Source organism: Vombatus ursinus, unplaced genomic scaffold, assembly GCF_900497805.2.
Source record: "Vombatus ursinus unplaced genomic scaffold, bare-nosed wombat genome assembly UNPS02014863.1, whole genome shotgun sequence".
NCBI lineage: Eukaryota > Metazoa > Chordata > Mammalia > Diprotodontia > Vombatidae > Vombatus > Vombatus ursinus.
The window spans coordinates 30,260,250-30,283,141 of record NW_020954641.1 but is presented as its reverse complement, the minus strand read 5'-3'; the positions used below and the strand labels follow the sequence as shown (position 1 = coordinate 30,283,141).

At 40.7% G+C, this 22,892-nt stretch overlaps 1 protein-coding gene across 1 annotated transcript in view; it reads right to left on the bottom strand.

Moving 5' to 3' along the window:
* The window catches only part of GLRA1 (glycine receptor alpha 1), a 53,748-nt gene that overhangs the window by 12,479 nt on the left and 18,377 nt on the right, over positions 1-22,892 (bottom strand). Inside the window, exons 3-6 of the mRNA XM_027841933.1 lie at positions 8,838-9,061; positions 3,306-3,388; positions 1,945-2,082; positions 408-622 (exon numbers count right to left, since the gene is read on the bottom strand). Of these exons, the coding sequence (XP_027697734.1) occupies positions 408-622; positions 1,945-2,082; positions 3,306-3,388; positions 8,838-9,061 (660 nt within the window). The remainder of the gene's footprint in view (positions 1-407; positions 623-1,944; positions 2,083-3,305; positions 3,389-8,837; positions 9,062-22,892) is intronic.

The window sequence follows — 22,892 nt, the reverse complement described above, 5'->3', positions numbered from 1 at the left end:
ACTGTTCCTTGCACATGACACTCTATCTCCTGACTCCAGACATTTCCACTGTCTCTCCTCTCGGCTTGGAATTCTCTCCTCATCTTCACTTACTGGTTTCCTTGGGTTCCTTCACATCCCACCTTCTACAAGAAACTTTTCCTAGTCCTCCTTAATGCTAATGCCTTTTCTCTGAGATTATTTTTAATGTACCCTATAGATAGCTTGCTTGTATGTAGTTGGTTGCATGTTATCTCCCCTCATTAGGAGAAATATCTCCCCTCATTGAACTCCTTGAGGGAAGGGCTCTGTCCCTAGTATTTAGCATAATTTTTGGCACATAGTAGACCTTTAATAAATGCGTGTTGACTCAACTTTAAGCCAGTATCGTATGGCCAGATGGGGGAGTGGTATTTGTTTGTTTTTACCTTAGGCAAAGATGCTCGAGAGCCAGAGCTCTGGGTGGTCATGGTGAGCACTGTAGTGATGCCCAAGCCCACCCGAGCAGGTGCAGCATCCATGTTGATCCAGAAAGAGATCCAGGAGAGGATGACAATGAGCAGGCTGGGGATATACATCTGGATCAGGTAGTAGCCCATCTGTCTTTCTAGGTGGAAGCGAGCCTCTATGCAGGTGAATTTGCCTGAAAGCAATTGTAGTGAGAGAGTGATTGTTTATCTAAGTAGGAGTCTTCTAATGGTAAGACCCCTGGTCTAGGGGGTCAGTAGACCTACATTCTAGTTCAGGCTTTACCACTGACTAATTATATGATCTTGGACTCTTTTGGCATTTACATTCAAGAATTCTACATATAACTTCCTCATTTATCATTGATACATACATGTGTATGTATTTATATTAAAATATAGATATGATTTTATGCATATATATTTTATACATATAAGGCATCTAGGTGGTACAGTGGATAGAGTGGATAGAGTCCTGGGTCTTCAGTCAGGAAGACTTATCTTCCTGAGTTCAAATCTGGCCTCAGACACTATGTGACCCTGGGTAAGTCACTTAGCCCTGTTTGGCTTAGTTTTCTTATCTGTAAAATAAGCTGGAGAAGGAAATGGCAAACCACTCCAGTGTCTTTGCCAAGAAAATCCCACATGGAGTCATGAAGAGTTGGACACAACTAAAACGACTAAACAACAACAAAATATGTATGTATGTGTACATATATACATATATGTATGCTTTTAAAATACTTAGTGTGTATCCTTAGGTAGGTGAAATACAACCCCATGAAATCTTGCCTCTTGGTAATCTACTCAGCATAGCATATTCTCATACATCCTACAGAGGGCAGCATTAGTTGGATCTTGAGAATTTTTCTTTGCTCTGAGAATGTTGGCTGAATGAATGGGGTTTTACTCTCCTTGGTTTTAGGATAATGCATTCTCAGTTCTTTGTAAGGAACTTCCTAGTGCATCGGGAAAGAGCTGTGTGTGAGGCTATGCTTCGGGCTTCTTGAAAGATGTTGGTGGTTTACCCGACTCTTCTAGTCTAGATAAACCTTCTAGGCGCAATCTAACAGCAGGGAACTTGCTGCCTCTCTGAGGGCCTGAAAGGCACCCTGTGTGGTTTCTTTGAAAGTATCACTGGCAGAAGCCTTTCATGTTCAACTTTTACTATCCAAGCACACACGCCCATTATTTATGTGTTGTGGCCTTGTATCCTCAACAGGAGACTGAACTAATGACTTCTCCGGTCCTTTCCAGTTCTTAAATTCTACAATCCCTGACAGGGAGCAAGGGAAAGAAAGATAGTATTATTACTGGAGGAGTAAAACAAGATACAGAGCAGCAAATAAACTTGCTTAAGTTCACATAGGTAGATTTTTGTATTCTCTCTGCTAAGTTTAGAGTTGGGCACATGGTACATAGTCAATATAACCTTGTTGAATGAGGGGAGTAAGGACTGAAAGCATGAGCTCTGGGGCTCTTCAGGAATCTGGCTTACCTGTGTTATAATGTTTGGTGCAGTATCGCAAATCCTTTTCTTCTTTCAGGATAAACTGGGGCAGGGTTAAGTCATCTGCCACCTGCACGGCCCCTTGCTCTTGCCACTGGAAGATGAGGTCATTCATGGTATAGCCAACTGTGGTCAGATAGGAGAAGGTGGAATTACTTTTGGGGGAGCACTAGGCTAAAGCCATCCAGGGTTGGGGAAAACACCCCAAGACTGAATCAGGATCCAAAAAAATTGGGACAGGCTAGGAACATTGGCTAAATCTAATCAGATGACATTTAATAGGACTGAATGTTAAAGGCTTCACTTGTATTCAAGTGTAAGGGGCAGGCTGAGAAGATGTGTGGAAACAGCAGTGCATATGAAAAAAAAAGATTCATGTTGGGGTTCTAGTGGCTTCAAGCTCATCAATAAGGGTCACTTGCATATCCTGGTGGCCAAAAAAGCTAATGTGATTTTAGGCTGCATTTATAAAGTCATAATATCCAGAATGAGGGAAATGATAGTTCTACTGTCCTCTGCTCTGGTCAGTCACAGTAGTTTTTCCATCTTTGCTCAGTTGTCTGTCCAAGATCTGAATTACTGGAATATTGTGTCCACTTCTAGGTATGCCATTTTAGAGAGGACACCCATAAGAGGGTGACCAAGAAAGAGCATGTAGTGACCACATTCTACTAGTACTAGGACAAGGACTAGTAATCATGACATATGAGGGACACTTCTAGGGACTGGGGATTTTTAGACTGGAAAAGAGAAGACTTAGGAAGAACGTGGTCATTGCCTTCATGTATTTGAAGGGCTACCACGTGGGAGACTGGTTTGGTGTGGCCCTAGAGGGGAAAACTGGGAGCAATGACTGGAAGTTGCAGTGAGACTCATTATAACCAAATAAAGCTCCATAATAATAAGGGCTATCTGAAAGTGGAATGAGCTGCCTCAGGAGATGAGTTCTCCATTACTGGAGGTCTTCAGGTAGAAACTGAATGTTGGGGATGTTTCTGGGAGAATTCTTGTTCAGGGATTGGATTAGATTCCCTTAATTACCTTCTAGCTCTGAAAGCCCGTGACCCTGATGACAATTCTCTAGTTTAAGTTTCAGGGATGTAGAAACCACAAAATATTTTCATGAAAAATAATCTCTATGATTTCTACTCTTGGTTTAGTCCAATCCTAAGATTTCTAGGACAGGAGTGGGTGAGAGAGGAGCAGAAGGTGAATCTCCCTTATACCTCTCTCCCACCATGATTTTGGGTTAAGTCTGAGTTGTCTTTGGGGTCTCATGGCATCCCCAGAGCTTCTGTGGAGTGGGGCAAGTGAAATAGAATGAAAGGACACAGGCTTAGGGGGCTTACAGCTCTCCAGTTGCATAATGCATGTCTGGACATCCATGGGAAAATTCTTCAAATCCATGGGGCAGGCCAGAGTCAGAGTAATCCTGAGGACAGAAGGAAACAGAAATAATTGTTGGATTAGCTATGCTAATGAGACACTTGGTGCCTCAGAGAAACTAGGCAGAGGACCTCATAGAAACCAGATAGGGACCTAAAGAACTTGGTCAAGTCCTCAGATCTCTTGCATCTCACTTCAGTTTAGTTCACTGTTCTTCTTATTTTTACATATTAGTGACTTTCATTTTTTCAAAAATAGATTTTTATTTATATCTTTTGCTTTTATATCACTTATATTTCCAATACAATCCCCTTTGACCCTCTTAGAGAGTTATTCCTTATAATAAAGAATAAAAAAGATGGGGAAGCTAATAACTATATCCAAAAAGTCTGACCATACATATACCATTCCACACCCATAGTGCCCCACGTCTGCAAAGAAGGTGGTGGAGATGTCATCTTATAACTCTTTGAGACAGCTAGGTGGTGCAGTGGATAGACTACTGGGCCTGGAGTCAGGAAGATCTGAATTCAAATATGGCCTCACACACTTACGATCTGTGTGAAACTAGGCAAGCTGATTAACCTCTGTTTTCCTGTTTCCTCAACTTTAAAATAGTGATAATGATAGCGCTACTTCCCAGGGTTGTTGTGAGCATTAAATGAGATAATATTTTAACACAGTGCCTGGCACATAGTAGTTACTTAATAAATGCTTATCTCCTTCCATTCCTTTCTTCCGTTGGGGACAAACTTGGCCATTACAATTTATCAGCATTTCCTTTTATTTGTTGTTTTTTCTATTTACATTTTCGTAGTCAGTGTATATTGTTTTCCTGGTTCTGTTTACTTCACTTTTCATCAGTTTGTATAAGTCTTTTCATACTTCTCTATATTTTTTATGTTTGTTTCTCACAGCATAGTAATATTCCATTATATTCATGTACTACAAGTTGATTACTCATTCCCCAATTGGTGATTATCTACTTTTGTTTCCAGCTTTGCTACCACAAAAAGTTCTGCTCTAAATATTTTGGTGTATTGGAGCCTTTCTTTGTGTCTTTTGACCTCCTTGGGGTATATGTCTTGCAGAGGATTTTCTGGCTCAAAGAATATGGACATTTTAGTCACTTTCTTCACCTATTCCAAATTGCTTTGTAGAATAGCTGGATCAATTCACAGCTCCTCTGACAGTGCATTACTGTGAATGGCCTTCATTTTAAAAAGTAGCTTTTAAGTTATGCCTCTAACACATTGTGTGACAATGGTCAAGACCCTTCCCTTTGCTGGGCTTCAGTTTTCTTCTGGTAAAATGAGGAAGTTGGATGAGATGGTCTACAACATTCGTTGCAGCTCTGGGATTTTGTATTGCATTTTAAGGTCACCTCCAGCTTTAACATTCTATGTTCCATGTTCACGTTTCTTTTTAGTCTTGAGAACCTATGGTCCTCTGTAAAATGGGGATATCTCACATGGTTGTTGTGTAGATAAATTGAGTTAATTCACAGAGTGTTTTGTGCCCTTTAAAAGGCTATATGAATACAGGTTGTTTATATTAGAACAATTATTTTCTTATCTTTATCTAAACTTCTTCTGTTATCTTTTGGGTAAAGCTTTCAAGATGATGCAGGCAGAAGCACCTCTTCTCTCAGCTTATTATATATGTGGTGAGACTATAAAGAATCCTCTCAGCTAGAAACAATTGGAAATTCAAGTAAGGTAGCAACACATTGTAATGGATAGAACCCTGGAGCAGAATCAGAATACTTGGCTTTGATTTTGGACTCTGACTTCCTATCTATGAGACATCAGACAAATCATTTCCCATCTTTGAGTCTCAGTTTTCTTGTCTACAAAACGGGCATAATAATATTTGCACTTACCATCCTTACAGGGTAATAACCCTGTGAGGAAAATGCTTTGCAAATTTGAAAGTAATGTATGCATTTTAGCTATGTTGAGAATCTAGCTCTCTCACCAAGTAACTGCATGGTCTTGGGGCAAGATCTTAACTCCTAACTCCCTTAATCTTCTTCTCCATAAATGAAAGATTTGAACAGGAGGATTTCTGAGATCTCTTTTCTAACTCTAAGAGTTCTTCCAGCTCTGACATTTAACTTTTTATGTTTTAATGTCCTTCCAGTTCCGATATTCTGTTTTATATGTTCTTTCCAGCTTTGACATTCTCTGTCCTAAGATTTATTTTTGTGGGGTGGCTGGGTTATTGGCTGCATCAAACAGAGAAGGAATATCTGGGGACATAATTCTCATCTGGTAGCCAGGACAGGAATAGTGTTTGTCGGTCCTGTTCATTCCCTCCGCATCTGGATACTTCGCATTTGAAACTCCAGGGAATCGTAAGTGAGAGGGAGAAGAGAGGAGGGGGTTGTCAACCTCATGTCCCCTGAGGATAAGTCCAGCTGGGGAGCTCTGAGCATCTGGAGGCCCCTGACAGCTGGGGCAGGTGTTGTTCCTTCTCCCTCCTTTCATTCCCATCCCAACCTGTCAATAACTTCCCAAAAAGAGCATTTGACTTGCCCCAGATTTGCAAGCAGAGTTGATAACAGAGTGTGGTTACGGAGTAAGTGTGTTGGATTATGTGTATGTGTGCTCTACCTATTTTGGCGTCTTGAGTCGGCTCAACTCAAATAGCATTTTCTACATGAAGCCTTTCCTACTCTCTCTCTTCTCCAACTAGTACCTCCCTGCCAAAATGACCTCGTATTGATTCTTTATATAATCTGAATACTTCATATGCACATGCTATTTCTCCCTGCTATAATGAAAGCTCCTTGAGGGTGGAAACTATTTTATTTCTATATCTATCTTTGTAGCCTCAACACTTAGCACAGTGCTTGACACATAATAGGTGCTTAATAAATATTTATTGATTGATTGAAATATATGCATGTGCACACATACAGCACGCAATACATACATACTATCCTAAGTGCTCTTCAAAACAATAGTCATTTTGGCAGCTGGTCTAAGGAGACTCTACCATCTTCATGTAAAGGAGGGGGTGGCCTGTTGCCAAAACGCTTGAGTTAAACAAGATGAGAACAGGGCCTAGTGTTCACCCCTACTTTACCTTACCTCTCCTCATCTAGCAATGGTGCTGGGCCTGTTGAAATAATACTATTCGAAGGTTGGGAAGGGGATTGAGTGATAGGGTGGGAGATATGGAGAGAAAAGTGTCCTGTCTCAGTCCTGAGCATCAGAACTCCAAAGTGGAGCAGCTGTCAGAACAGGTTAGTGTACTGCTTCTGGACAGCCTTCCCCGTCTCCCTGACCCTCTCTTTTTAACCTGCTGTGCTTGGGATTTGGCCTTCAAGGGAACGTGCAACAAGAAAGTCCTGAGTGGACACCAGTGGGTCTGGATAGGTTGGGGGGTGGCGAAGATCTTCCTGGCTGGTTGCATTTAGTTTTATCCACCCTTGGGGACCCTATGTGAGTTTACCAAATCTCAGGAAAATGTGAGGTCAGTGAAGTTAATCTTCTCTCTGTGCCCTTTCCTTGTTCTCCTAGGTTTCTTTCAAGAGCTCTGGATTTAGAGTTGGGGACTTGAGTTCAAGTCCCAATTTTTCTACTTACTATTTATGTGTTACTACATGTGTGACCATTGCTTTTCTCATGCCTCAGTTTCCTCATCTATAAAATAATAATAGCTAACATTTGTATGGGCAGCAAGGTGGCACAGTGGTTAAGAGTGCCGGGCCTGGAGTTAGGAAGGTTCATCTTCCTGAGTTCAAATTTGGCCTCAGATACTTACTAGCTGGGTGACTCTAGGCAAGTCACTTAACCCCATTTGCTTCAGTTTCTTCATCTGTAAAATGAGCTGGAGAAGGAAATGGCAAACCATTCCAGTATCTTTGCCAAAAAAAACCAAACCCAAATGGGGTCATGAAGGGTCAGACATGACTGAACAAGAAAAAGCTCATTTATAGGGTGCTTTAAGATTTGCAACATACTCTTTACGTATGTTATCCTATTTGCTTTTATGAGGTAGGTATCATCATCATCATCATCATTCCTATCTTTCAGATGAGGAAGTTGAGAGAGACAAGTGACTTATCCAAGATCATAGCTAGTAAGTGTCTGAGGCAGGATTTGAACTCAGATCTTCCCAACTTCAGGTCCAATACTTTATCCACTGCACCACTTAGCTGCTGTGGCTGGTGGTTTAAACCAGATAGTCTCTAAGATTCTTTCCAGCTCTAAATCCTATAGTACATAAGTGGTAGTTGCTAGAGTTGGGATTTAAATCCCGGTCTTTGGAGTCCAAATCCCCAACTTTCCCCTATTCCACACTAAGTCACACAGTCAGTAAATGACAAAATCAGCCCTCAAATCCATTTCTATTTATTCTAAGTCCAGTGTTCTTTCTGTTAAGCCATGTATGTGGCCTCCAGCCTGAACTTTTATCCTGATTTCTCTAACCCATGCACAAGGGTACCATACCACATCACAGGATCACTGGATCCCCAAGCCCCTCCTTACTGATCCTGGTTCTTATCTGATGAAATGCACACATTGTACTACTCCCCTGGTCCTATGCAATGAATATGTGGTAGCCTTTATGTCAATGTGGACCCCAGAGTCTGAGGTGTAATGATAAGAGAAATGAGGAGCTCTCCCTACAGCTCGAATAAATAAACCTGTTTCCTTCCCTCCCTGAAGAGAAGCTTTATTGCTGACAGCTCCTCTTGTGAGAGAAGCCACAAAGTGGCTGTAACAGCCCTGTCTCTTTTCCCTAAACCATCCTTCACAAATTACAGGAATCATCTTCCTAAGGTACAACTATGAGTGAGATATTCAGAACTCTTTTATGGACCTTCATTGGCCATAGGGAAAATTGGAAATTCCTGAGCTTTGCATTCAATGCCCTTTGTAATTTCGCCCCAATATAGCATTACAAGCTTTTCTCTTTAGGAGAATGACTTTTTTTAGGAGACTGAGGAGGAATTATGAGATGGAAAAAATAATATTGATAGCTGGCATTTATTCAGCACTTTAAAGTTTACAAAGTGGTTTACAAATATTATTTCATTTTATCTTCATAACAATCCTGAGAGGTAGGTGCTGTTATTATTCTCATTTTACATATGAGATTGAGACAGATAAAATGACTTGCCCAAGGTCACACAGCTAGTAAGTATCTGAGGGAGGATTTGAATTCAGATCTTCCTGACTCCAAGTTTAACTCTCTGTCCACTGAGCCATCTAGTTGCCTGCAGAACCTTTGGTTGTCAGTGTTACCATAGCATCACTCACTATTCATGCGAACATGGGTAAGTCCTTTCTATGAACAAAGCTTATCATTTTTCCTCTGAACCTGTCCCCTTTTCCAGCTTCCTTTTTTCTATTGATGTTCCCATAATTCTACCTTTGCTCAGTTATCTGCCATCTTGGATTTAGCTCCTGTAGGTGATGGGAAGTCAGTTATTCTTATGAGGGAACCTGGTTGGGGTGGGGAGGGTGTCCCTGGCACCTCACCTGATACTGTAGAGAACATTGCCATTCCTGGAGATGCGCAGGAGCTTGTTATCGGTGGTGATCTCATGGAAATGGGCTCCTTTCTCATTGGCAAAGAACAAGTCTGGCTTCCAGATGGAGTCCAACATGGATGGGTCCAGGTCTAGGGAATCATCAGGATACTCGTTGTAGGCCAATCGAGGGTCATTCCACTGCTGACGCAAAAAGATGTTGACTCTATAATCCTACAAAGGAGGAGAAGAAAACGAGAACCTGGTGAATTGTCATCCCCTACAAAAATGTCTGGCACCTCAGATCAGTGCCCTGAGACAGAGTTATTTTCGTCCATAGTCACTATTTCTTTTGCTTCCCATAATTTCCCTACTTTCTAGTCATAGAATTGAATATCTGAGCTGGAATAGACCTTAGAATATAGAATGTTAGAGCTAGAAGGGGCCTTAGAATACAGAACATAGAATGTCATAGTTGGAAGGTATCTTACAGCATAGCAAATATTATATTAGATATGGATGAGACTTTAGGAATAATATAATCCTAGTCTCTTAATTTTTAGATGGGAAGAACTTGAGGCCTGGAGAAGGGATTTGTCTTACTAAAAGCTAATGTTAGAGCTGGTGCTTCAACCCAGATTTCCTGCTTCCCAGTTCCCAGTACTCTTTCCAGTATTTTATACTGCTTTGGTTATCTGGAAAATTCACAGAGAAACACAGCATTACTGTATTTTCTTTCTGACTAAGCCCTTAATAACTTTCCCTTTCCCTGGTGGTAGGTGTACAATTTTGAGGCAAAACAGAACAAAACCTCCAAACCCCTCCCTGAACCTGCTGCCTCATTGGGTAAGCCTGCAAAAATGTCAATAGCTTCATAAAATGTGCCAAGGTATTTCATAGGATTGTTCTATTATTTAATTGAAGCCTCTCCCACCAGCCCTATAGAAAATGACATTTAGTCTCATAATCTCATGTCTTATAAGTCCCCTGGTGGGGGAGAGCTGCAGAACAGGACTGCATGTTATTTTCCTGAACTTTCTTCTAATGGAAGCAGACGGTTTCTGGTCTGGCCCCATCTGACCAGCAAGTTAGAAATATTGTCTTTATCCCCCTGTGCACTTTACATGCTGCAGAATTAGGGACTGACTGGTGTCAGAAGGAAGGGAATGTAGACATTTGGTCAGTAAAAGTCTTTGGCTCCCAAAGCACAATTGTATTCCTGATGATTCTGTAGTGACCAATCAAAGTCATTCCTTTGCTTCTAGCAGAATGGGATGTGCAGAGAAAATCAGTGATGCTCTCTCCTTCCCTTCCCTCCAGGAATGTCCTGTCTTCTCACTGATGACCAAAATCCTACCCATCCTTCAAAACCCAGCTCAAATCCTCCTTCCTCTTTAGTGCTTTTCTTGACCTCTCCACCTGGAGACACCTCTCCCTCCTCAGATCACTAAGGGCTAGGTGGTTTATGGGACTCTTACTTAATGTCTCAGTGCTAAGTTAGTTTCTTCAACTATAAAATTGAGATAATACACCTATCTCCCAGAATTATTTGTGAGGATCAAATGAGATGATATGTGTAAAAGGATCTACAAACCTTGAAAAGCTATATAAATACCAGTACTTATTCTCTAGATGATTCCTGTGTCTAAACATTGTCTTGTCAACTAGATTGTAAGCAATTTTAGGGTATGGAGCACAACATTTACTTCTGTTTCCCCTGTGGTTCACCCCATAGGATGAAGCACATAGAAAGTGCTTAAGAAATACTTGTTAATTTACTGTTTAATGTGAATGAAGATATCATTACCTTTCTCTTGCTTTTTCTGCTACGTGTGTTGTTAAATTGAGTAGCATTTATAAGTAGAATAACACCATGGCATAGTGGATGGAGAATCACCCTCAGAACTTGGAAGAACCAGATTCAAACCCTACTTTTGACGCAAGCTGGTTTTGTGACTTGGTGCAAGTCAATATTTCAGTATCCTAGGCAACTCCCTAAGACTACCCACGCAGAAAAGGTGTCGGCCTGCATTGATGGAAGGAGTTTTCTCTATAGGGAGTTCCCCATGCCACTAAAATCAAGATCCAGACCCTGTTCATAACATTCTATATTCTTTGTTCTCTTCAAACACTTCATCAATACTTTGACTTGGATCCCTCCCACACCAAACTGAGGCACCAGAATAAGACCTGAAATGAAGTAATAATAATATTAGGTTACATTTATATAGCTTTTTGAAGTTTATAGAGCCTTCATTTCTCCCTTCTCCAGCTTATCCTTCAAAAACTAAGAAATTAGTCTTCTTAATGCACAGTTTTGAGTATATCACTCCCTTGGACCCATTTTCATAGGATAAAGTCCAACTTCTTTAACCTACCATTTGAGGCCTTCTACAATCTAGTTCCAACTTACTCAGACAAATTCTAAAACATACTAAAGGAATGTTTTTTATGAGCACTCAGATAGGGATGTGGGTGACCCCTGAAAGGATTTTGAGTTCACCGAGAACAGGGTGATGCTAGAACAATTTCATTTACTTATTTAAAAGGGTGACTAGATTAGTAGATCAGGGTAATGTTGCCGATATTAGTATATCTGAATTTTAATAAAGCATTTGATAAAATCTTTCATGATATCCTTATGGATAAGATGCAGAGATATGGACAAGATGGTAGTACCATTAAGTGCATTTAGAGCTGGCTAAATTACTATACCCAAAGTGTTGTGATTAATGTGTTATTGTTAACCAGGAGGGAGGTTTCTAGTAGAGTGCCACAGGATATATACTTAGCTCTGATTCAATTTTATAAATGACTTGGATCAGGACATGGATGTCATTCTTCTTAAATTTGCAAATAACATGAGGGGAAGGCTAGCTAACATAATGGATGACAATATCAGAATACATAAAAATCTTAACAGGTTAAAATGATAGCTGAACCCAATATGATGACTTTTATAGGGATAAATGTAAAATCCTATACTTAAATATATAAACTGCACAACTGTGAGGTAGCAGAGGTATGCCTAGACAGTTTGTCTGAAAAATAAATGAGGTTTTTTTACATATGAGTTAACAGTGTGATATCTTTTTTTTTTTTTTTAAAAGAGATTCAGGAAAAGACTTGAGTCTTGTAGCTGTAAAATCTTCATGAGAAAACACATTTTGATGGTATCCTTGATGAAAATATGAGATAGGAACAGGCAGGCTTTTGTGAATGATTTTTTTAGAGCAGACTACATCTTGTTACACAATTACCTGAAAAGTATAAAATCCTGCTGTCTTTGTCACTGACTATTTAAACTTATTAAAACTTAATTGACTTTGTAGGGCAGAATACATCCTGAAAGGTTTATCTCCAGCCAAGTGTCTCTCATGAACAATATCATACAAGATTCCTTGATAGATGCAAAGCTAGAGAAGGTAGAGGTAACTACGTTTGACGATCTTCTGATTATCAGTTTCAAAATGGAAGCATAGAGGTATTTGCTACTATAATGCAGGATGTTCTGCACAGAGTCCAAATGGAAGAAGGGTTCTCTATTGATAACAAGATACTCAAGATGTTTCTATTTGTGGGCAGTACTGTCTTAATTGCATCAAGACCAGTAGGGCTTTCTTAGTTAGATTCATGGTCAAAAAAGATCTAACACACAACATGGGGAAAATCAAATGGGTGAATACCTATTGATCAGACTATGGTATACAATTGAATGGGCAGCTCATTGATGGAGTCCATCAGGATTTGATACCCAGTTATACTCCCCCCAACAAACTATCATTTTCATATTCATATTCTTTTATTGATCATGGAAAATGGCAGTGTCTGAAGAATTAGACTTGTAGGTGACCCAAAGAGTAACAGAGAAATCCATGGGAGGAGTTTGCTTCAGCATATCATCAAGGATGATTTGATTACAAGAAATAGTGTAAAGGCTATCTAGGAGATGTAAGATAAGAAAAAAAGTTGGACTAATTATGTAATAAAAGTAAAGGATAATAGAAGCTGAGTACCAGTACTGCATTGGTTTCGATGGAATGTCAAGAGACTAGAGGAAGGCCTTTATGTGGAAGACTGACGGGAAGATGAGGACAAGAATTGACCAAGATAAAAAAGGCGTGGATGGGTTAAGATCTGCACTATTAGGGAGAGTACCCACATTGATGAGATCAAATACCCACTGAAACATCCCTCTGAAACAATAAAATATATCCTAGGGAACTTTTTTAGCTCTAAGGGTTTTTGATTCTGTAAATGGCTGCCACCAACTTACCCCTCCTCTGTCAGAAAAGATCAGTGTAATTGATGTAATTGGCAGGAAGCTAAATGTTGTTTTGCTTATTCAGCCATCGGCCATTGTCTGTTTTCCAACATATTGGGTCATGTTTGGGCTGTGTGCTTAGGCTCACGGAGCCTTGTAGGCTGAGGTGGATGTGGGTATTTTCCCAGTTCCCTCCCTTTTCTCTCCTCCCTCCCACTCCCTGCCCTCCTTGTCACAGGAGGCTGACCGTTCACTGCTGCACTAGCACTCTGAGGCTTCCTGCAGAGTGCCAGCTGCCAAAGCCTTTAGCAGGAAAGGAGGCTGATGGGTCAGGAGTGATGAGGCTGTACACCAGCGTCTGTCTGATGACTAGAAGCAGGAGGGGGGGAGAGGACTTAGGTTTTGGTGCCCAGGAACACAGAAATGGGACCTGAACCAGCTTGTGCTGCCCATAAGAGCAAGGGGTTTGTCTCTGATGAGGGGCTTACCAGGCCAGCCCACATTATTTCTTTTTTCTCTAATTCCTAGAATATTTAGTATCAGTATAGAATATTACCCGGCATTACAAGGGGCCTCAGAGACCATCTTTTCCAAAGCTTCCTTAATTTCACTGAGGAAAAAACCAAGGCAGATGGGAAATGGTTTGCCCAAGGTCACACAATAACTTAGGATCACAGCTGGAACAAGAACCCAGGTCGCTGGGTTCCTAACCCAATAACTACTATCTCTAAAGAGTGTTCTGGTTTACAAAGCACTGTGTCCATAACAGTCCTGTGTGGGAGGCCAAGTATTATTATGCCCAATTTACAAATGAGGAAACTGTTGTTAGAGAGGGTGAGTGATTTGCTTGAGGCCACACATCTAGTAAGTGGTAGAGAATGAACTTAAGTTTAGGTCTCCTGACTCCCAGTCCCAGGCTCATTCTACCATATTATCCTCTTTTGACTCCCCGCAACGTGATTTATCAGGCCTTGGTACTTCCTCCCACTCCCCTGTCCCCAAATCTCTCAGGAATGGCCCCTTCATTCAGAGTATCTGGATTCCGAGCTTCATCTTTTCCTTCCTAAGGTCAGTTAGCAGGACCCCAGGAGAAGAATTCTGGGTCAGAGAAGACCTTCAATGGACCCCTGAAATTACATTATGTGGTTAGCCACATACTTCATTTGTATTTGAGACTAGAGGTAATGCTAATCCTCAGTTAAGAATTGTTAAACAAGAACCTTTGTGAGCTTAGGGAATCTCAGATCCAACTATAGAATGTCAGCGCTGGACATAGGACATGGATCTCAGGAGTGGAAGGAACTAGTCAGAACAAGGCTGAAGATCTAATTGAAAGAGATCTTATAACATGGAACACAGAAGAAGTTTTATGATATGGAACATAGAACATTAGAGCCCAAAGTGATCTTAGAATGTAGAAGTTTAGGGCTGGAAGAGACCTCCTAGAACCTAAAAGGTGAAAGAGGTGGAAAGGTCCATAGAATACAGATTTTCAAGCTGGAAAGGACCTCTACGATTATCAGCGATAGCAGTCTTCACCTTCACCACCATTTTGTAGAGGTCCAGGGAATGTTGAATGACTTGCCTAAGATCACACAGCTGGTTAGTGGACAGAAACATGCCAGAGCCCAATTTTGAACTCTCGGGTAGGTTGTCTTTGCAATACATGGTACTGTTTTTTGATGATGGCTCCCTGAGTCTGGGTCTTCTTGCTCCTTTGAAGGGAGTTAGACTAGATTGCCTATTAATGTCCCCTATTGCCTACGGATTCTGGTGTCACCCACGATGTCCCCCATTGAGGAATAGCTGGGATTCATGTGAAGGGTCTTGAGGTGGTAGAAGTGGGGTTACAGGAATGAGAAGAGCACATACTGGGGAATAGTTCTTAACCTTTGGCAGTCTGGTGAAACCTATGCATTCCCTTTTCAGAATAGCATTTTCAAATGCATAAAATTAAATACATAGGCTTACAAAGGAAACCAATTATATTAAAATACAGTTATCAAAATATTTAAAACATTTATGAATCCTTTTAAGTTGGATTCCCAATTAAAAACTCCTGTACCAGTGCCTAGAGCTGGGGGTGGAGAAGAAAAAAATAAGTAAGGATGGTTGAGAATCAATCAATTAATCAATCAGTCTTCAAGAAAACAGATGGTTCTTAAGCTATGAAGTAAAAATAAGGAATTTAAAGAAATATAACTAGAATACAGTCTTGCGGCAAGAGGATGGCCCACATACTTTGAAGGGTCCCTTTAGACTCTGATTTTACAGTGTTTTTGCTGTTTGTCTACTAGATACAAGAAACCAATAAACACACTTTTATTAATCACTTACTTGGAATACAAGGCCTTCCCTCAAGGAACTTACATTCTATCAGGAGAGATAACTTCATATATGAGTATGTACAAATATATACAGAAACTCATATATGTATAATAAATACAATGTAATTTTGAGGGGAGGCATTAGAAACAGGAAAAATGTAAGTGAAGTTTTGAAGAAAAATAAGGATTCCAAGAGGTGAAGCTGAGGAGGATTTCCATTTTAGGAATGGGGAATAGTTTGTACAAAGGCACTGAGATGGGAGGAGTGCCATGTATGAGGAGCAGCAAGTGGGCCTTTTTAGCTGGACTATAGAACTTGCAAAGGGGAGTAAGTGATGCAATGTTTCAGTGAGTCTGTGGTGGGATGAGAATCCCAAATGCACATTTAGAATTGTGACCAATTAAAACCCTTCACAGAATCACAGAGTTTTAGCGCTATTGTAAGGGAAATCAGGGGCCATCTTCCCCAACCCATACCTGAAGTATGAATCTTCTTTGTAACTACCCAATAAGTAACCATCCAGCCTCAACTGGAAGACCTCCAGGGGAAGGGAACTCACTAATTCTTTAGGCAGTTTTTTCTACATTTAGACAACTTTAATTGTTAAAAGGTTGTTACACCAAACTGAAATCTCTCCTATAACTTCCCAGTCATTGCTCCTGATTCTGCCAATCAGGGAAGAATCAAGGGCCAACAGGGTCAATCAAGTCAACAAGCATTTATTAAGCACCTACTATGTGCTAGGCACTGTGCTAAGTGCTGGGGATACAAAGAAAGGAAAACTAATGAAGAAGCCATGTAATAGTTCCTACTCTCAAGAAGCTTATAGTCTAACGGAGGAGAAAACATAAGAACGATTACGTACAAAGAAGATATATACAGGATAAATTGGAGATAATCTCAGGAAGAAGGCACTGAAGTTAAGGAAAAGCTTCTTGCAGAAGGTGGGGTTTTAGCTGAGAGCTGAAGGAAGCCTGGGAAGCCAAGAGGCAGAGATATCAAAGGAGAACAAATGTAGGCCCTCTGCCACAGAGCCCTTTAGATATTTGAATAGAGCCATCAATCCTGTTCCTACTTGAGTCTTCACAGATATAGAGTTATAGGGTACCCTAAAGGCCATTGAGTCCAACTCTCTCATTTTACAGAAGAGAAAACTGAGGTACAACAGATTAAGTGACTTGACCAGGGTCACACAGCTAGTAAGAGAAGCAAAATTTGAAATCAGGCCTTTTTGACTCCAAGTCCAGTGTCCTCCCCACTTTCTCTTCTCTCCACAAAAGAAAGGGGTAGCCGCTGTTTGTCAGAGGCTGGTGGAAGGATGGAAGTTGAGGAGGGGTCAGGCTTCTTCCCAGCATCAACTTTCAGCAAACCCTTCTAAGAATTCCTTCTCATGCATGTCTGTGGATCTGAGGCCTAGAGGGAGATATGACCAGACTAGTAAAGGCATGTCAGACGTGTACATGCAGCATATCCAACCCTCCCCTCTCTCAGGCCCTCCTAAGCCGGCTGCCTATCAGCAGTCAGTCCTCTGACTTTCCCATGTTCAGTGTCAGGTAGCATTGTTGTGTACCCAGATGGTCCTTCTTGCTGAAGTCCTCCTTTGTGACTGCCTTTGAACGTGGCTGGGGATTGAGTTGTCCCAGAGTGGATGCCAGGGGCTGATTGTATAGGGTGACAGGGAGCTGTCATAGACAACGCTGATTTGACTTGGAAGTAACATAGCTCTCAGTGCCGAACTTGTGCCAGGAGATTTCCCTGCTCCCTCCTCCTCCCACCTGGTTCTGCCTTCTGATGGAAGGTGTCTGGAAAGGATGGAGCCACCCCACCAGCTAAAATCACAATGCCTACATAAAGGCTTTCCTGATCCCTTGTAATCCTAGATCTTCTCTTGTTGCTTATTTCCAGTTTACCCTGATAATATTAATTATTCAAACCATCAATTTAACAACATTTAAGCATCAATAAAGCAAATGTCTCAAACCCCTACTTGTTAGTTGTGTGACTCTGGACAAGTCACATAACCTCTCGAAACCTCATTTGTAAAACAGAGATAATAACAGCACCTACTTCACAGGATTGTTATAAAGATTAAATGAGATAATGTAAAAAGTTTTACAAATCTTAAAGCACTATATAAATACTAGTGATGATGATGATGATGATGATGATGTATTAAGCACCTATTAGCACTATGGTAAGCACTAAGAATACAAAGACAAAAATTAAGAAGTCCTTGACCTTAAGAAACTCACATTCTGTTGAGGCAGATAGTTATGTACACATAAAAGAATATACAAAATGAGTTTGTTCAAAACACATACAAAATAAATATAAGGGTAATTTCTTTGGGAAAGGGAGAGGCACTAGCAGTACTAGGAAAGGCCTCATGCAAGAGGTGATGTTTGCATTGAAATTTGACAGAAGTTAGGGATTTAAGAGGCAGAGATGAGGAGGGAGGGCATTCCAGGAATGTGCAAAGGTATCGAGATAGGAGACAATATGAGTGAGGAACAGCAAGCAGGTCATTCTGACTGGATTGTAGACTGCATGAAGGGTATTAATGTATAATAGATCTGGAAAGGTAAGTTCTCCCTCTATACTACTTCACTAGTTGATTTCATCAGTTCCCATGGATTCAGTTATCATCTCTATGTTGATGATTTTCAAATCCATTATCCAGCCTTAATTTCTCTGTTGACCTCTAGTCTCACATCTCCAGCTGGCTATTGGATATAATTCTAGTGCCTTCTTTCTGTTGATTATTTCCAATTTGTTTTGTATTTGTATTTGTTTGTACATGCTATTGAGTTGTTTCAGTCACGTCTGACTCTTTGAGACCCCATTTTGGGGTTTTCTTGGCAAAGATACTAGAGTGGTTTGCTATTTCCTTTTCTAGCTCATTTTACAGATGAAGAAACTGAGGCAAACAAGGTTAAGTGACTTACCCAGGGTCACACAGCTAGTAAGTATCTGAGGCCAGATTTGAATTCATGAAGATGGGTCCTCCTAGTTTCAAGCCAAATGCTCTATCCACTGTGCCACCTAGCTGCCATGTTTGTATATAGTTGTTTGCATTTTGTCTCCCCCATTTGACTATGAGCTCCTTGAGTGCAGGGATTATGTTTTGCTTTCTTTGTATACCCAGTGTTTAGCCCAGTGCCCAGAACATAGTAGGCATTTAATAAATGTTTATTGACTGACTGCACCCAAGTTCTGAAGGGCTTTAAATGTCAAATAGAGGAGTTTGAATTTGATCTTAGAAGTATTAGGGAGTCAGTCACTGGAGTTTGTTGAATAGGGGAATGACATGGTCAAGCTATGTTCTAGGAAAATCAGTTTGGCGGCTGTGTGGAGGATTAGTTGGAAAGAATAAAGGCTTGAGGCAGGGAGACCAATTAGGAGATTACTGCAGTTGAAAGGTGATGAGAGTCTGAATTAGATTGCTGGTTATATGAGAGGAGAGAAGAGACGGGTGAGAAAAGTGTTGTCTAGGTAGAATCTACAAGACTTCTAAATTGAATAAATATGAGGGGTGAAGACAAGAGAGGAATCTGAGATGATTGGCAACCTGGATGACTGGAAGGATGGTGGTGCCTTAAATAAATATAGGGAAGTTCACAAGATGGGTTGGTTTTGGGAAAAAAGATAAGCTCAGTTTTAGATGTGATGAGTTTGAAATGCCCATGCATTTGAAATTTTCAATAGGTAGTTGATAATATTAGACTATAGTTCAAGAAAGAGACTAGGACTGGAAATATAGATCTGAGAGTCATTTGTATGGTGGTGATAACTGAATACATGGAAGCTGGTGAGCTTACAAGAGTGTATAGAGAAACAAAGGAAGAATTCCCAGGACAGAGTTTTGTAGTGCACACAGAGTTGGAGGTGGGATGTGGATGATTGATTGTCCAGCGAAAGAGACTGAGAAAGTGTGGTCAGGTGGGTGGGAACATAATCAAGGGGAAAGTAGTGTCATCAAAACCCAGAAAGGAGAGAGTATTTAGGAGGAAAGTATGGTCAACAACATCAAATGTTCCAGAAAGGTCAAGATGGATGAGAATTGGGAAAAGGTCCTTGGATTTGGTCATTAAGTGACTACTGGTAACTTTGGAGAGAGTAATTTCAGTTAATTGATGAGGTCAGCCCTAGATTACAGAGGGCTGAGAAGTAAGAGAGAAGAGGAAGGAGAAGCAACAGATATAGACAGTCAGTATTTTCCCTACTAATTTGGCTATAAAAGGGAGGAAAAAGAATAGGGTAATAGCTTGAAAGGATGGTAAGGTAAAGGGGGGGAATGGACATGTTTATAGGCAGCAGAGAAGCAGTCAGTAGATAGAGGCAGATTGAAGAATAGAGAGAAGTGGATGGTTGTGAGAACAATCTTTTTGAGGAGATTGGAGAGAATGGGTCAAAATGAGAATATGGACTACCTCTTCACCAGAAGCTGGAATAAAGGAGGCTAGTATAAGAGATTATGTGAAGAGGCTTTGAGGTGCCTAGTAAGGGGAGAAAAAGGAATGCATAGTGAATGGTCTATTTTCTCAGTCCTTTGCTAAGATATAAGGAGAAGAGTGTTTTCCAGAAGCATTAAGGAGAGAAGGCTTGTTTGACTTCTTCTAGCACTATTCAGAAGCATGTAAATAAGAGTGGAGGAGGCAGATGATTAGAGTACTCAAATACAGGTATTTGATATTTGAGAGTACAAGTCTGCATAACTGTTGAACTGGTTAATTACAGCCAAGTTTGGGAAGGAAGGAAAGTAAAGTGGGACAGAGGTGATGGCCTGGGAAAGCGCTTAGGAGCATAGGGAATGGGGGTCATGGTAAGGATGAGGAAAAGATTTAGGAAGAATGAGGTATAAGGGAATACAGAATGATAGGAGATTATTGTAGGATAAAGCAATTTTAAAATTCTTACCTGTGGAAGTGAAATGTTTGTGCATAATGATGAGATCAATTATGTGACAATCTCTTTGTGGTTGATATAGAATGAAGGTATAATTTTTGGGAGGTGAAGAAATGGAGGAACTGGAAAGTTAAAATAGTAGGGGAAATATCAATGTGTGTCTTGAAATCTCCTGGTTTAAGGGGAGAGGTTGCAACGAATAGGATAACTGTGATCCAGGTACCAAAACCCTTGAGAAAGAGAGAGAATGACTTGAGGGCCATTAGATAGAGAGGTCTTTGGATAAAGTGAATCTTAAAGGAAAACAGGTTGCTGAATGATGGCAATGGAAGGCAGGTCTGGGAGTCAGAATGGGGAGAAAAGTGTATTAAAATTCCATGTAAGACCATAACTTTGGGGGACACAAGAGGAAACCCATCAGCACTAGAAGAGATGGCCAAGGATGCAGTGTCTTTGGTAGGGGTGATGGTGGGGAATTCAAATGCCTGTGATTACTAGAAAATTGAAAGAGCATGAAAAGAAGAGATCTGAGAAGAAGAAAAATGTGTTGAGGATAGAATAGGGATTCAGAGGAGCACAATGGAAATGGGGTGTAAGAGGGAGCTAGATTGGGACATGAGAGAGATAGGATGATGATGGGAGGAAAGAAGAGGAAGTGGTGGTGTGACAGAGCAGTGGGGGGGGGGGGTTTAATAGTCAGCCAGGGATTCAGTCTGAGAATGGAAAAATAAGGTGAGAGTTGCTAGTTTTTTTGCTCATTAACTTCAAAGTTTACACCACACTTCCCTCATGGTAACTCTGTGAGGCAGACAGTACAAGTGTTATTACTATCACCATTTTACAGATGGGAAAACTAAGACTCAGAGAGTTTTAACAACTTGTTCAAGGTTACACAGCTTATAAGTAGTAGAACCATGATGTGGACCTTGGGTGTCCTGATTCCAGGTCCAGGTCCAGGTCCCCTTTCATTACTCCATTCATTCAGTGAAAAACTATTGCGTGTATGCTCTACATGAAGTCCTGTACTATGTCTGATTTTGTTGTCGTTGTTTGGTCATTTCAGTCGTGTCCGACTCTACCTGACCCCATTTGGGGTCTTCTTGGAGAAGATACTGAAGTAGTTGGCCATTTCCTTCTCCAACTCATTTTACAGGTGAGGAAACTGAGATAAACAGGGTTAAGTGACTTGCCCAGGGTCACATATCTCCTAAGTGTCTGAGGCTGGATTTGAACTCATAAAGATGAATCTTCTTGATTCCAGGCCCAGCACTCTATCCACTGCACTGCCTAGCTGCCCCTCATGGTAATTATGTAATAATAATAAGCATTAATAAGAATATTTTATGTATAGGTATTGATTTATACTTTTCAATCTTCTCGCATATTATCTTATTTGATTTTCATAATACCTCTGAGGGTAGGAAAATGTTTAACCAATGGCCAATCTGAGGCCTAGAGTGGTGACATGATTTGCCCAAGGTCACAAAGTGAGACACTGGGAGAAGTGAGACTAGATCTAAGGTCTGCTAGGCTATTGCTCGTAGACTTACAGAACTTTAGAAATGGAAGGCTTTTGAACAGGGATGTGACATGATGATGCCTGTACCTCCAAAAGATTGGCAGCTGTGTAGGGGCAGGCAACAAACATTTATTACACACTTACTATGTGCCAGGCACTGTGTTAAGCACTGGGGATGCAAATACAAGCAAAATGAAAGACAGTTCTGGCCCTCAAAGAGCCCTAGCAAGAACTCATTAATGAGGGAAAGGTGCCAGCATGGCAGAGTGATCCGGGTGTGAAGGCTGTAGGGACTGAGGAAAGTCCCAGAGTGAGAAGGCAGCAAAATCATGGTGGTGAAGTCTAGAGGGGATGGTTCGCAACCATGGAGTTACCCTTGACTCTTTCCTTTAGTACTCACTCCACTCCTATCCAACCCATTCCCATAGTCATTCATTTGTTAAGTCCTGCCATCATTGTCCTGCCTGAAAATAGTCAATGTCTCTTTATTGCCTCTAGGCTAAAATATAAACTCCTTAGCCTGGCCTTTAAACCCCCTGTGCAATCTGGCTCAAATCTATTTTTCCAGCCTAATTTCATATTACTCTCATTCTCACCCTCTAAATTCCAGCCAATCTGGAATTAGTTACTATTGTTTTCAATGCTCAACATGCCCTCCTTTGCCTCTGTGCACTTGCAAAAGCTAGCCACCCTAGAATGAACCCTCATTTGCACAAACCATTCAATTAATCAATCAATCAACCAACTAACCAGTAAACAATTATTTATGGAATGCCTACTTTATGCTAGTCACAAAGACAAAACAGTAAGTCCCTAGTCTTAAGAAGCTTACGTTTTATTGGGAGAGTCTAAGTATATGTATAAGTGTATACAGGAGAAATAACAAATGAATACAAGGTAGTTAAATATGAGGTAGATTGTGGGGATCAAGAAAGGCTTCATATAGAAAGTGGAGCCCAAGGTGAGAATGGAAGGAAGTGAGGAATTCTATGAGGTAGAGGTGAGGAGCGAGAGCATTCCAGGCATGGAAAAAGGAATAAGGAACACTA